The following is a 15,872-nucleotide window of genomic DNA, read 5'->3' as shown; positions in this document are numbered from 1 at the left end:
GGATGAATAGAGACAGTTGCCTACATCTGAAATATGAATGAAATCAAGGTGTAGGGTTTGATCAGTGAAGCAGAAGAGGGGACACAGTCACATAAACAATTGATGGTAAATGTTCCTGATTAACCAACTTCAAAAAGCTGCTCAGCTCATCTGCAGGGCATGTGTCCTTCTGAAGCAATGGACCATTATTTGCTGCATATCAACAATAACCTTTGTAATGACTTTTCAAGTGATGCATTAAATATGTGGTCTCAGAAGTTTTTAAAAATAACATGTAAAAAGAATCAGGAAAAGGAAATCTAAGTACATACTCACCCGTATTAATGAAAGCAGATGCACAAATTTATATATGTCTACATATAAACTGAATTTAAAACACTTTAGATTATCAGTTTACCTGAACGGCTGAATTTATTTCCTTGGTGTTGTGCAGCCAGTAAGTAAACAAAAATATGGTTTAAAAATCTCTTACGTGTAATTTTATTTTACCAATTGAGTCTGGTCATATATTGCCACTTTCTATTATGCCTGAGTTACCTCATTTATAAAATGGGGATAATAACCTACTTTATAGGGTTATCATCAGATTAAGTGAACTAATGCATGTTCGGGCTCCTAAGAACAGTGCCTAGTAAATGCTTAATAAATGTTAGCTATTATTGTCATTATTATTATTATGAGTAAACCTAAATTTGACAAAAGGATTGAAAGATACTACTAAGTTTCTGGCCTTGATTTATTTTAACCCAAATGGTGCATAATTGATCAGCTTCCCTGCATGTATCATCAGATGGCCCAGATTTGCTGAATGGGTTACACCCCATCTACTATGGTTCTCATAAAGTAGCTTAGATTTCATATAATTCTAATTGTATCAATAAACTCACATTTTACAGAAAATTTGAGAAAGTATTAAATGAAAAGTTTTTCAAAAACAACATGGCGCAGATTATATAACCACAACTCCGTTTTTCACATTTCTTAGGTTACAGTTTTAAACCAGCTGCGCACGTTTACAATTCTCCATGTGGAAGAGAGTGCAGTTTTCCACCAGGCTCCTCACATACAGATTTGGTGTCTGTCACATGTACAGCCCGCAGCCGTTATTGTCAAAGGAGCCTGGCCTTGATTTTACTGGGATCTTGTTCTCCTAAGAAGATACCATTAGTTTGGTTTTTACTATTATCATTTCCATTTTAAAAAACAAGAGTAGTCAGTAACTTTACCATAAAGTTTTCATAAGTACCTTAATCAAGGAGCCGAGTCAAGCTAGTAAATGTGAAGTGAATGACAAGTATCTATTTATTATTGTCAATTAAAACTTGGTCATCAGATATTATTCCTGCAGGTTTGAGGGAAATTGAAACCTATAAATTATCTCATTACTAGAAACGATCTGAAATGGTGCTAACCTGTGTAGAAAGTTAGTATTTGAAAGTTTAGACGACTTTACCTGAGTTTTCTACTTGTTTAATAAATAACAATAAAGCCTGCATGACAAGCTGACTTTTTTCTTTAGACAAGTTATCATGAACTCTTGAGAGGATGTCATTAGGGCAGACAGTGGTATGAGCTGCTGCTGAAGGATCCCATCATCCTGTATCTGTAGCCCGGGCCTCGCAGTAGCAGTCCAGCCTCCTCCCTTGACAGCAAGACAGGCATTGGCCAGAGACACCTGAGCTTTTAGTGATGCTGATGTGCCACATGAACGGAGACAAACTGCCTTTGGGTTGCTCCCAGTCCTGAATTAACTTCTCCCATTAAACTCCCATTAAGCTGGACTATTGTTAACATTTCTTTCTCTGTTTCCCACTTTTTTCCCTAAGCTGCTCAAAGAGATATCTAGGAAACGCAGAAGCATCCGTTATGGGAGAGAAGTTGAGTTAAAGCCATACATAGCCGCTCACTTTGACGTCCTTCCCACGGAGTTCACCCTGGGAGATGACAAACATTACGGCGGGTTTACAAACAAGCAACTCCAGAGCGGTCAAGAATATGTCTTCTTCGTGTTGGCAGTGATGGAACATGCAGAGTCTGTAAGTTCATTCTGATGGCACCTACTTCCTGTGGCAAACTCACTCATTTCACCAGAATATGATGGTGTGGGGGTACATAGGTATATCCGTCCTAATTAATTCTCACGCACTGTCATCAACTTCATGTTGTAACAGCTGCCTCCTTTGTGAACACTGCTGGCGAATCTCCCTGAGCTTTCATTGCAAACAGGGCTGTGTCTCTAACTACAGGGCATTTAGGTGGGGTTCAAGTATGTGAAGTGCCGAAGTGTTGGAGTGTGGTTCCGGAGACCTTTTGATGTGACACATGTTCATAGGAGGGTGAGAGCCATCAGTCCTCACAATATCCTTCCTCACCCTTTTAACGTGGCTGCAATAAAAAAAAAAAAAATCTCGCATGATACCTGATGGGCATCAGCCTGTGTGACTACAATAGGAACAAGCTCTGCACTTGCACATATTACATTTGCAGGTATTTGAAAATATCCTTAGGAGGCGATTATACTTTATTCCCCTGTAACAGCCAGTGAGCCCACAGTGCTGTCTATTCAGATTCTCTGAGGAAGTTCTGTCTGGGAAAAGGCAAGCAGAGCCAGCTTCTTTAATTATAGCAATTTACCAGTGACTTTATCAGTGAAAAGCCAAGAAAGTTAGAAAATAATTCAATAAAATGGAGAATTCCTAAGGTACTCTAAATAATGAGTTGTCTTCTTTTATGTAATTCATCTTGCTCTTATGTCATTTTATGCTTCAGTTGCTTTGAATGTTAAAAAGAGGCAGAGAAATTGTCGATGGGAAGGGGACAGCTTTTGAAGTGGCAGTTCACATTAACATTTAATATGCGTATTCTACACTGTATCTTTCTAATAGATTAGGGCCTAAAACTGACAAGGCGTGGCAGCTCAGCTGAGCCCGTCACTTTCCTGTAGAAGAGGCCTGAGATGTATCAGAGATTTCTCCACATCAGGTGTGAGCATGTACAGTGGGGCCTCTCTTCAAGTGCCTGAAGGAATTCCCTTGCGGAAGATCAAAGCACAAGGGCGGCCTTTCTGCCTGGTTTACCTTTGTACACAAAATGTCATTTGAAAACAAAGCGACTGGCTTCCTGGAATTTTAATACACGGATATGCTTTCTCTCTCTAGTTCAGGGATCCCCAGTCCCCGGGCCTCCCACCGCTAGTGGTCAGCAGCCTGCTAGGAACCAGGCAGCAAGCTGAAGCTCCCCCAGCTCTGCCTGTGGTCAGCCTCCACCCCAGCCCAACCACAGTGGGTTGAGTGAAGCTCACCTGAGCTCCGCCTGCTATGTGTGGCCCCCACCCCTCCTCCTGCCCTAGTCTTCCAGGAAACCGATGGTGCCAAAAAGGTTAAGGACCGCTGTTCTAGTTTGGAGGTTTTAAGGCAAGACATCAAGATTAATGGAATATTGGAAATCATCTCTTTCTTTTTTTTTAAATGACTTTTGGATCTCTGAAACTAATTTTCTTTAAATAGCTCTAGGACGTTTCAGAAAGTACATTCAGACCACTGACGTAGAGCAGAGAACCCAGCGGGCCAGCAGGAGGGTTGTGCCAGTGTCAGAGACCCTGGTTTCAGGTGTCTAGCAAACTTTTTACTAGTGGTAAACGCATCCCCACTGATGAGGGTCTGCACCAACCCCTTCTATGCATCGCACTGTTTCATTGATGATGTAATTAGGGTTTTTTCCAAATGTGTTATCTGCCGAAGTGTCCCTTGTCTTCATCATCTTTCTCAATATCGCTCTCACGGCTGACAGCATGGACTTTGTTTCATGTGCGTTTTCAGGCCAGCATTTACTTTAGAGAAGAGACTTATCTCCCACTAGTAGACTGTTAGCAGTGATACAGTCCTTTAAGCCTCTACTTTTCATGAATGGTTGTTAATAAAGCACCTAATCACTCCAAGGGAGAACTGATAATTTGCATAGAAAACATGTGCCCATAGAAAACATCTCTCCCCAAAGACAGAAGCCTCACCCCAGTCCACTGCCTTTTAGCAAGAACAACGGAGTTCGGGTGTAGAACGACCGAAGGTCTGACCTTTCTCTTCCCCCGCACACTGCACGGATTCCACGTTCCACGGGCTGGCGTCACTTTACGATTTTGCTTCCCTTTCATTTTTCTCATCTCTGGTTCCTGGTCTCTGTGCTTTGGGGAAACCTCTACATAGATTTCTTTTTTTTTTTTTGAATATATAATCTTTATTTTATTTTTTCCATTACCATTTTTTCCTCTTATACCCCCTAGCAATCACAGCCCTGCTGTCCATGTCCATGAATCCTTTTTCTTTTTTGCTTTATCACAAAATTAATATTTTTTAAATTTTTTTTTTCCTCTAACTTTATTGTTGTTCAAGTACAGTTCTCTGCCGTTTCCCCCCAGCCCAACCCCCAGCCCTCCCCACCTCCCTCCCATTTCCACCCCCCACTCCCACCCCCGTTATTGTCCATGTGTCCTTTATAATTATTCCTACAAACCCTTCACCCTTTTCCCCTGAAATTCCCTCCCCTCTCCCCTCTGGTCACTGTTGGCCTTTTCTCAGTTTCAGTGTCTTTGGCTATATTTTGCTTGTTTGTTTTGTTGATTAGGCTCCTGTTAAAGGGGAGATCATGTGGTATCTGTCTTTGCTGACCAAGATTATTATCTCAAAGGCTCTTGGTAAAGAATTTTAAATCGGCAAATGTTGCTTACTTTTGTCTGCCAAACAGTTTGAGTGTGACCCACAAAATGGAGAAAGTGTGAACCAAAACAAACAATTGTACTTATGTGAAGAATCATGTTTCTTGGAGATTCAGTGTCTTTGTCAAGTCCTTTGTGTAAATCTTTACATATACATATTTTTTTCTTATCTGCTTTTTAGCAGGTTGTAAATATACTGAGTTGTTATCTTTTTTGAGACATTAGAAAATCTCAAAGTCTGCTTGATCTCTTTCCCAGTCTCTGAGGAAAATGGGAAGGGGGCGGAGTTTACAAGCATGTACTGGGGCATGTGTTCTCCAGCTTGACTACTGAGCTTGTTGCACTTGAAATTAGAATTTATGCCCATAACAAATATTTTCTAAATGCAGATTAAAAAATTAAATGTATTTACTGATCATGGGGAAAAAATGAGCATATTCTTCTGTCCCTTGATAATGTCAGCCATTTGAAAAGATGAACAATTTACTTTACATAACAAAGATTTGTTGGGAATTCAGAGACTCACTGCTTTTAGCATACAAACACAAGGAGTATAGACCCCTATCTTCCAGAAGTTTGTGATTTCATGAAAGAAAAGAAGACGTATATACAGATAAAAAAACAAAATAAAACTTGATGAGTGTCACTTAAAAAAGAATAAAGGACTACCTAAAGTTTTTGAAATTATTTTTACCTACATTTTGTGGAATAATTGATTATTTCTGGTTCAGGAGAGTTAGCTTCACTGAAGGTAGTATTTAAGTGGAGACTTGAAGATTAGTTGAATTTCTGAAGCTAAATCTTGTAGAACTTGTGAGAGAGTTAAAGAGAAAGAATAGAGTGTTTGTGGAGTAATAACAAGAAGATCGCTTTGGTGGAATATGTTATATGCAGTAAGGAAGTTCAAAACAAAATTATTGAAACCCTTAAGAATGATGCTGATGTCTAGGTTTTAGTAGGAATCGCCTGAGATCCTCCTGAAGGTTTCATAGCTATGGTTTACTGTATCAGCAGTACAGACTGTGAGGAAGGGAGAAAGTCTGGGCGTGGTTTGGACGAGCACGAATGAGGCCCTGAAGGAAAGTGGTACCCAAGAGACTGGAAAGAGGGTGGTTGGACTTGGGAGATACAGATTAGATAAAATCAGCAGTTTTTCATTCCTAGCTACTGAGACAGTGAGAAGAATAAGCAAGTCAGAAGGAAGGTATATCTGGGAAGCAAAGAAATAACACAGGTAGTTCTTAACTTGAGAATACGTGTAGGGATCTTTAGAAACAATTGGAAATGAAGGTCTGCGGCTTATTTGTGAGTTTGGGAACATTAGTGAGAAAGTAATCTGCGTAGAGGTTGGTATTTAACGCTGGTGTTGACCTTGCCAGATAAGGGAGAAAGAGAGAGACCAGCAGAAAAAAAAGCTGAAGAATGCTGGCATGGGACAGATGCAGAGGCAGTTAACTCAACAGGATGTGATCAGTTGGCAGGGTTGGGAAGGGACTAGTCGAGTACAGAATTCAGAGAGGAGAGAAGGGAGTTTTAAAGGAGGTTTGCTCAACTGTGGCAAATCCAGAAAAGGTGTCTGGAAGGGTAAGAACTGAATAACGGCAATTAGATCGGGCAAATGAGAGACTTGGACCGTTGCTGGAGTGAGAAGAGATGAGGAGTCAGTGGTAGGAGAGATGGGGCGGCCCATGGATGTGGATTGTTCTTTGTCAGAAAAGGAAAAGACAGGACCTTAAAAAGGGACAGAGTTAAGAGAATACAGTCTTGATGTAGACTAAAACAGGACCGGACCAAGTAAAATGTCATGGAAACCAAATTCACAGATACTCAGTCTGGTCTTTCACTGGATAACTGTATTTTTCCAACTTTACTGAGGGAAAAAATGGCACATATAATTATATATATATTTAAAGTGTACAAAATGATGATTGATATCCATATACATGTGGAATGGTTACCAAGATCAAGATCATTAACACATCTATCATCTTGCCTAGTAACTCTTCTTCGTGTGGTGAGAATGCCTAAGATCTACTCTCAGCATCTGTCAAGTACACAATACTGTACTATTAACTATAGGCACCAGGCTGAACGTAGGTCCTCAGAACTTCTTATATCTAAAGGTTTTTACCCTATGACCTGCATCTCCCCGTTTCCTCCCTTCAGCCTTTGGCAGTCACCATTGTATTCTCTGCTCCCCAGGGAGATTTATCTACACCCTTGCAAATGGCAGGTTTTCCTGCTTTTCTTATGACTGAAAATATTTCATTGTATATGTATGTATGTATGTGTACCCTACATGTGTGCCACATTTTATTTGTCCATTCATCCGTCCAAGGACACCTGGGCTGTTTCCGTATCTTAGACATCGTGAACAACGCTGCCGTGAGCTCAGGTGTGCAGATGTCTCTTCAAGACGGTGACTTCTTTTCCTTTGGGTGTATGCCAAGGAGTGCGATTGCTGGATCACGAGTTCTATTTTTAATGTTTTGGGGAACCAGTACTGTTTTTCATAATGGCTGTACCGAGTTACATTCCCCCCAACACTGTATAAGGGTTCCCTTTTTTCTGTATCAGTTGGGAACAACCACACCAGCCTCTGTGAACTAACTAATAAAATTAAATGGGAACTGCTGAGTCCTTTTAAGTTCTAAAAAATTCTGTGTTCTGGAAAGCCATATGGTCAGTTTCATGTATCTTGCATCTGTAACTTGAACATTGGATCTCTCTTCTGAAATTCTAGACTTTGTCCACTGTTTGGCCTCTATTTTCTAACTAAGGTGCAGTACTAAGGACTACTTACGTAATTTAACATGCATTTGAATACTAATATTTTCCTCTATAAATGTTTACTTTTTAAAATTTGGTCTCCTTAACCAGGTGGTAATGTCTTGAATGCTGGAGCTAATATTTCCGTTGATTTTCACATAGCATGGAACAGATTAGCACAATGTAAATGCTCATCGAACATTTTGCAACTGGTTAATTACTAGTACTTCATACTTCATAGTATCATTTAGCATGTCATACATAGACCCCAACGAAACAGTATATCTGCAGTAATTTATATCATCAAAATGATTTTATTATGGAATACTTCCCTGTATAAGGAAATACAGGGTTGCCAAGCCTCTTTACTTTTCCCTCTCCCCGCTTCTCCTCTTTATTTACATTGTTTCACACACACTTATCGTCAAATCCACACTGTTGCCAATATTTGCGGCTTCTATGCTACAGATACACAGTACAAGGCATTAGTTTATAACTAACATAGCCTCTGTTTTTCCTCAGAAGATGTATGCAACCAGTCCCTACTCCGACCCTGTTGTGTCAATGGATCTGGATCCACAGCCAATCACAGACGAAGAAGAAGGCCTAATCTGGGTTGTAGGTCCCGTCCTTGCAGTGGTCTTTATCATCTGCATTGTCATAGCTATTCTTCTTTATAAAAGGTAGGTTTGCCCAATATTTCTGTTACAGTCTTGGGGGCTGCCTCATTTTTGAAGACTTGGTAACTCTTCTATGGTCATTATTTGGTTAATCTTGGTAGAAATACTTCCGTATAGCCCCAATAATCATTGGGAAATGTTTCATTAGAGTTAGAACAAAATGTAAAGACTGTACAATTCATAATCCCACTCAGTGTGTTTGGTACAGACTGTTGCTCAGCATGCACAAATCGTAGCCTCTGTCGTCTGAGCTATTTTATATAGTATGAGTTCTTTGCATGATATTTGAGACATTAGTGTGTTCACAAGCAGACAATTCTATGCAAGCTTGGATTTGATTCTTTTAAATGATTGGCTGCTCAATTTCAGCATGGTTTTTGAAATGCTACAAGTTGGTACATTTGCGTTCACTTCATAACCCTGATGTGCACATGCGCTGAGATTTTCCCTGTAGGTATTTCTCAAAACTGAGCAAAGCAGCTAAAATTTGAAGATTAGAGAAGGCAAAAAAGGAAGACAATGAACTTTTTTCTTTCCCTGCTTTTCTCCTAACCCATTCCGCACCTTAAATACTGAATTCTCATTTGTGTCCAGAAAGGGATGTGAGGTACCATTATCCTTTTATCCTTGTTAATCACCTCTGTTTTATACTTCCAAATATCAATCTGACTTAGTGTCTTTGATTACAATTAGGATGCAAATAATTCACATCTACCCATGTTTGCTGATTGTCCACCCTCTTGAAATTATATCTCTGCATCCCTTGCACATGAGCAAAATGTTTGCCCCCATATCGCTGCTTAGTCAGAATGAAAAATGTTAACAATTCTTCTACCTCTGAAAGCTTTTTGGCTTAAAAATATAATTATAGTATTATAAATATATGAAACTATAAAAATTAACATATATAATATATTCTCTTAAAATTTAGAATGACTAAATTCTGAATTCTCCTCCTTTATTACAACTTTTCTTTTCTTCCAATTCAAGTTTTATTTCATGAAACTTTGTGTTCCCATTTTCCTTTGCAGTGTGCCATCTTTTAGAATACTCTTTGATGATCGCTTTGCTCTGCTATGAAATGGGCTGCTTCTCTCTCCCTCCCTCCCCCGCTCCCCTTTTTTACCCCCCCTTCTTATACTCTCCTTCCCTCCTCTTTCCCCTCTCTTTCTCTCTCATCAAAACAACCTTCAAACTCAGAGGAGAGTTTCTTCATTGTGAGTCTTGCTTTACATCCTTAATCTGATCATCCTATTTCCATTATGTCTTTTTTCTATCTATATAGTTTCCTTCATTAGGTTTACATTAATTATTTCTAACTGTATTCCTTTGTTAAATAGCTTCTTATGTTCCTGGAATAGCCTTTATTTTTTTATAACTTCTTCTCTTGACTCAAAAATATATTCTTCCAGACACTTCCTTGATGAAGGGATTGAGCAAAAGGGGAAAAGGACTCATGGACATGGACAACAGTGTGGTGATTGCTGGGGGGAGGGGACATCAGGGAACTAAATAGTAATGGGAAAAAATGCAATAAAGATTAAATTTTTGTAAAAAGTTTCTCTTATGAAACTACATTCCATTTTATTTCAATGTGAATAAAGGGCTAAGGGAAAAAAAGGACAACTTAAAGAAAGAAGTTCATAACCATAACCCATTAAGTCTCCTAGCCTATTTTAGAGCTAGAAAGAAAGACATATCCATCATTTTTTCCCTGATCACTGCCATCACTCAATTATCCATGTCATAAAAGAGCTGAAAAAGCAAATGATTAAAGGCAAAAATCCCCTCTTCTTCAATGGTTTCAACCTTCCCCTCCCAACTAGCACCTCACCAGCATGCACGGTATTTGATCACCTCTGCCCTGTGCAAGAGGTAAGGGCAGGACACAGGAGGCAGCCACACGCCCCAGAGCAACAGAAGATCAGGGTTGAATCCAAGCAGGAGCTGGCAGCCTTTGCTGTTCATGTGCTGTGCTTATTACCAAAAGAGAATACAATGATTAAAAAGCAAGAGTAGGATTATAATTGTCTTCAGTGAAATGGGTATTCAGTTATCACATCCTACTGTGGGAGTCAAATCAGAACACATGTGCTTGCTGACAGTTGCATTTCTAGACCATATCACGCGACATTGTGGGATTGTTCAAAATGGACGAAATGCTTGCTTTATTTTTTTAAGTATTGTTTCATTGTGATATATCTGACTATCCTTAAATCAGGTCACTGAGCAGAGGTATGCATGAGATTTGTGAGTTAGTTACGTAAATGTGAAGAAATAGGATTTTAACCTTGATAATTTTAACCTTGATAACATTTATAATCAAATTTCCCATTCTTCATTTGCATGTGCCTGAAAAAAATCAACTCCATTACAATTTTTCCTAATCCCACAAAAAAGGCATCATCTTTGAAGGTTTTATGACTCTGTTAAAACCCTTGCATGTCAGTGTGTGCGTACGCAAGCACCCTCTAATGCAATTGTTGGAGGACGCACACATCCTCGAACGCTAAGTATATTTAGCTAACCATCTGAAGGCCCATGAAGCATTTCTGAAATAGAAATGCCTGCTTCAGCAGTAGAGAACATTCCTGACTTGAAATTCAAGTAGACCCAACAATGTCCCTCTTGATTATCACGAGGCAGTTCAAGAGGAAATCTTCTGTGGGCAATGAATAGCGTCTTTTATAGCTTGGACTCTGTGCAAGGTTAATTATGTAATAAATACTTCATCCTTTTAGGTGCCTTTCAGTTTATACATAGGTTGTTAAAATGGACTATATTATCATTTTTAAAGTATTTCATTTCCTGTATATAACTGATACTTTGAGTAGGGAGTGAGTATAAAATACTGTTGACTCATATTATCTTGATAATTCTGTTTATCATATACACCTGCTTACAAGACTGCTTGTGTTTAGAGTAGGTCTGTAGCTGTGGATGGTTCGTCCATGTAAAGCTGTCTGACGAGACCTTGAGACATATTTCCATTACTGTGTTCATGTGGAAATAGCACTCTTCCACAGTACTATTCATTCAACTTTGTTTTAATCTAGTAATTTGTAAAACTACAATACATTGATAATCAGGGACAAAACAATATCACTGAGGCTTTGTGAATGCCCTAAAACACCTTCTGAATTATCAGAAAATTAAAATATATTTGGCAGGTCTTTAGTGTTACAAGTTATCTTACAAAATGGTTTCTTATTTGAAATTTTGTACTCTGTATGTGATTTTAAAATGTACAGAGATAAGATGGTAGCAAGGCTTAGGAATCAGGAAGACTGAGTGAAAGTCCCTGGTCTGGGACCAGCTGGTTAAATGGGGTGGAAGGTCATGGCAGAACGCTGGGTCTCCGTTTCCTCATTTATGAAATATGTAGACGAGATAATTCAACTCCTTTCATAATAATGTTCTATGATGAGAACATCGAACACCAAGTAACAAAATTTGTGTTCTATTATTTCTGCCCCCCCCAGGGTTGAGTGTATGTTTTTTTACATATGACTCCATGATGCCCTCCTCCCCGCCACATACACAGGAAAGGATCCATGAAGCAATTGAATGCTCTTAGATATTCATCCGTCCTGTACATTTGTTACATATGTAAGGTGTTTCAGCCATTAGTTCTAGAACTGTCCAAGAATTCTTAGAAAATATTTAAAAATAAAACTGTAGGCCGAATATATGGGAAATCATTTCGGGATGGATGAGAAGTGTTCGTTGTGTACTATGGCGGGGAAACAGAAAATGTCAGCTAGGACGCAGGAAAGATCTAAGGCATGGTCTACACAAAACGATCATCCGCAACAGTGCCAGTCTAACCTGAATGGATACTGTAGAGACAGTAAATAATTTTCAAGCCTACCCCCCGGACTTTAATATGGGAAGACCATGAAGTAGCTGTGATGAAAATAAGACTTCAGCTTTTCCCAGATCCAACACTGGCCCTCTGTGGGCTTTGCCTCTGTAGTCTTCTCTTTTGAATCAACCCTACATGTATTTCCAAGCTGCAGTCAAAGAAAGCCCTTTGCTAAGTCTGCAACACCTTTCTTCTCCTCAGCCACTCCTCTGCCCTGTCCACAGTGTGGGTGAAGGAGTGTGATCAGATTTTCACGGGCCAAATGGTGTTAAACAAACTCTGCCCCCCCCCTTCCCCGCCACTGGTTTACTTCCTCACTCAGTATTGCCTTCATCTCGGCTGGCAAGAGCTACAGTGAAACTCTCAGGCCTATAATTTAAATATACTGGTTCCAAGAGCCTTCAGACTAGGACATTGACACCAATTATGTCCCCAGATGTGTGGTGAGGCTGACATTTCTGTGGAAGAGGGAGTGAATTGCACACTGTATTTATTCCTCTGAACATCAACAGCCTTTTAATAAGTAAAACTGATAATTCACTAAATGGTCCTCTTCCATCCAAAAGAATGGATTTTTCCAACAACTGAAGACCTCATTGATTAAAAAATGAGTAAGTTAGAAACATACGAGTAGGATTTTTTAAAAACCTGGCGCCGCCTGGTAAATCACTTTAAAATTAAGAAGAAAAGTAGCCTGTATGCTTGATATTATTTTCATTAGTCTTTTTGTATGTTTTTTGTACCATTTAAATGTGACGTTTTTGTTTTTGAAAGGAGATGGACTAAATTATCTCAAAGCCAGATAGTCTAACAACATGAGGATGTATTTTGTTGCCACTAAGGTAGACTTGGTACCTTTATTTTCATGATTGAGAGCTCACTGACTAGTTCGCAATTTGCCTCACCATGGAGAGTGCTCAGATTGCGCCTTTATGGGGAAAGGACACACTCTCTGTAGGAAGTACGTCCACATGCCGTTGCAGGTGGAAGTGGCTGCAGCGTGAGGGTGTGCTCACAGACGGCACCTTTGTGACTAGGAAACAGCCGTCATGGCAACGGCTGGTGACAAAACACTTCTGGATTAGACCACTATACAGATGGGCCATGCTCTCTAGATTTATGATGACGAGTATTACTTTTTGTGAAACTGAAAATGTGTTTAATCTTTTATTGGAGAAAAAATTTATGATCACCTGACTTGTCAGAGGTGTTTGAAGGACTCGTTTCTGCCACTTTATTGCCTCATGATGTATTATCCAGTTGTGTAAATTTTTGTGCATTCAATGCAGTATGCAAGTAGTTTATATCCTTAAGGAAACAACCTCACTCTTCACTGAGAACGCTTTATTTTAAATGAACAAATTTCTTTTATGGAATAATATTGTAGTCCCTTCGAGGACATTAGTAGTTTTCTCATGGTATATTTTATAAAAAATCAAATTATACCTCTACTATCAAATACTTCCTGGAACATGATTAATCCTGGCAATATTTTGTAAATTGATGGATGAAAGTGAATATGACATTAACATACTCAAAAAAAGCTTTATTTAGCAATGTACCCTCATGTCCTCCGTTTACTCTGTGATTAGAGGCCTGCGAATATTTGGATATGCTGTCATTTGCTACTGTGTGTAAGTTATGTGTCCCCACCTGTGAGCACTGTTAAATCTTGGTTGTCATGGTTACTCATTACCATTGGCCAACTAACATTTAGCCTTTCTTTTTTCTTTTTTCTTTTATTTTTTTGCTGCATTAAAATGGAGCAGTAAACCTGACAGGTGAGGAATAGAGAACAAACCCCTTTAATGCACAGTAAGAAAAAAATAAGCTACTTGGTAGACTTTGCAGGTGTTGAGGGGGTAAGGGTGGAGGTTGGATATAAAAGATGATACCTGGCAAGTAAAAGATGGGTAAAGCCTACATATATAAAACAGTTTGATATTAAAATGATTATGGGAGAAAAATTTTGTATAAGAAGATAAAACAGATTACCTTTACTTAAAGCTGAATTTAGAAGACAGTAAAAACAGTCTTTGAGTTTTTTTTGTTGTTAAAGTGAAATGAACATTTTTATGTGTTAATGTGTCTGCAGAAGAGAAATGTGAGGTGTCTCATTAGCTGTTTTGTTTTGTTTTGTTTTGTTTGAGGGTCACCTTTCAAGTTTGATCTCTGGTCACCTCTCAGTACAAGAACACTAGCTTGTTCGCACCCTGCAAATATTGATGATGGAGTTTTAATGAAAACGCTTATGTGATTCCAAATTACTGTCCGTGTCTCCCAGCCTTGAATAATAATAGTAATAACAATACTAATAATATCTGTATTGTGTGATGATGGACTGATTGATGTAACCTAACCTTCTAGCCTTCTAATTCATATCTACATACCCACATCTATATCATTATTTAGATATAAATTCCTGATTAAAATTAAACTGACGAAAGGGATCTCAGTGCTCACTAACCTGCCTTCCTCCCGATATTCTATTCCATTTCTCAGTAAGTTGTCCCTGGATCACTGCATCAGCATCACCGGGGAACTTGAAATACAGATTCCTGGGCCCCCTGACCCAGACCTACTGAATTCTTAGAAATTCAGTGACCTCTGGTTTAACAGGCCTTCCCAGGATATTCTGAGGCGTGCTAAAGTTTGAGAACCACCACTGCAGTATTTTCCCTAAAATCACTTATCTCTGGTCAACAGGGTATACTTTCACTGACAGGAAGCTTACTACCTCCGTGAGGGTCCTCTTTATTTATGTATTTTTGTATATCACTAGTTATCAATGATTCAGCTGAAAAACACATGAAAAAAAATTTTCCTAGCCAAAAGAAAATATTTTGAACCCACTTAATATACTTAGGAATTTACTTTCCCATTTATAACACTGTCCATATTTCACAACTTCATCACTACTTTCTTGTCCTGTTAATATGAGAATTGGACCTGAAGTTCAATACCATGTGCTAACCCTCCTCCTCTGTTTCATGAATGAAGAAATTGAGGTTTGTAGTCCACTTATCCCAGGAGGTACACACTAGTAGTGGCAGAGTTACATTCCTAATAGTGACAGACTGTGAGCATTTGAACTGATACCTCTGAATATTAATAGTAGAGATTTCAAATAAATATGTTTTTCCAAAAGCCTATACTCCTATGTCTGAATATCTTTGTTCCAAATAGATTGGATGTTCCACTCAATCTCCCTCTTTCTTTCTTTCCACGTTACCCCAGGAGAGAGGAAGTGAAAAATAAAGCGCTCCTTAGACCACAGAGCAGCATTTTTGTTGTCTGTTATCCACATCCCAAACAAACACACGTTTTTATACTGTTAGTAGTTTCTGCCATCTCTGAAAGACCGTGTGATCTCTTTCCTTTTCACCCATATAACTCCTGTGCATGAGAGACAACTTCGCACGGCAGGAAATGAAATGCACTAGGGTTTTATAATCTTAATAGAAAAAATAAAATGGCAAGGCAAAGTTGATAATCCGAAGTTGGTAATCTAGTCACTATTCTTTGTTTTTTTACTAGTTTAAAATGAGAATAATGAGACTGCAGAAAGCTCAGGAAAAATGTTACTAAATGCTCATATTTTGGGCCTAATTTAAGCTGTGAAATGCCATCTAAAACTTTACAACAGTAAATTTCATTTTTTAAAGGTCTTTATTCTTATCACTGATGAGGGCTAAACTCTTCATCTTGCAAACCTTTCTCAGAAATTCTTTCCATTAGATGGCAACCATTTTAGCTCCCTTCTGTTTGAAAACAACGCGGTAAGAGTGTGGGAAGCTGGAATGTCCATGTTGTGGTTATCAAATGAAACCAAACAAAACAAAACTGA

At 38.8% G+C, this 15,872-nt stretch overlaps 1 protein-coding gene across 16 annotated transcripts in view; it reads left to right on the top strand.

Annotated features, from left to right (window-relative positions):
* The window catches only part of PTPRD (protein tyrosine phosphatase receptor type D), a 517,292-nt gene that overhangs the window by 370,789 nt on the left and 130,631 nt on the right, over positions 1–15,872 (top strand). For 10 of the 16 annotated variants that reach the window (XM_053924461.2, XM_053924455.2, XM_053924453.2 and 7 more), the window contains 2 exons: positions 1,827–2,036; positions 8,003–8,163. In XM_053924461.2, coding sequence (XP_053780436.1) covers positions 1,827–2,036; positions 8,003–8,163 — 371 coding nt within the window. The remainder of the gene's footprint in view (positions 1–1,826; positions 2,037–8,002; positions 8,164–15,872) is intronic. The other 6 variants (XM_053924474.2, XM_053924452.2, XM_053924459.2 and 3 more) reach the window with 1 other exon arrangement.

Source organism: Desmodus rotundus, chromosome 1 (genome assembly GCF_022682495.2).
Source record: "Desmodus rotundus isolate HL8 chromosome 1, HLdesRot8A.1, whole genome shotgun sequence".
NCBI lineage: Eukaryota > Metazoa > Chordata > Mammalia > Chiroptera > Phyllostomidae > Desmodus > Desmodus rotundus.
The sequence above is the reverse complement of the archived record's forward strand: the minus strand, read 5'-3'. Positions and strand labels throughout refer to the sequence as shown.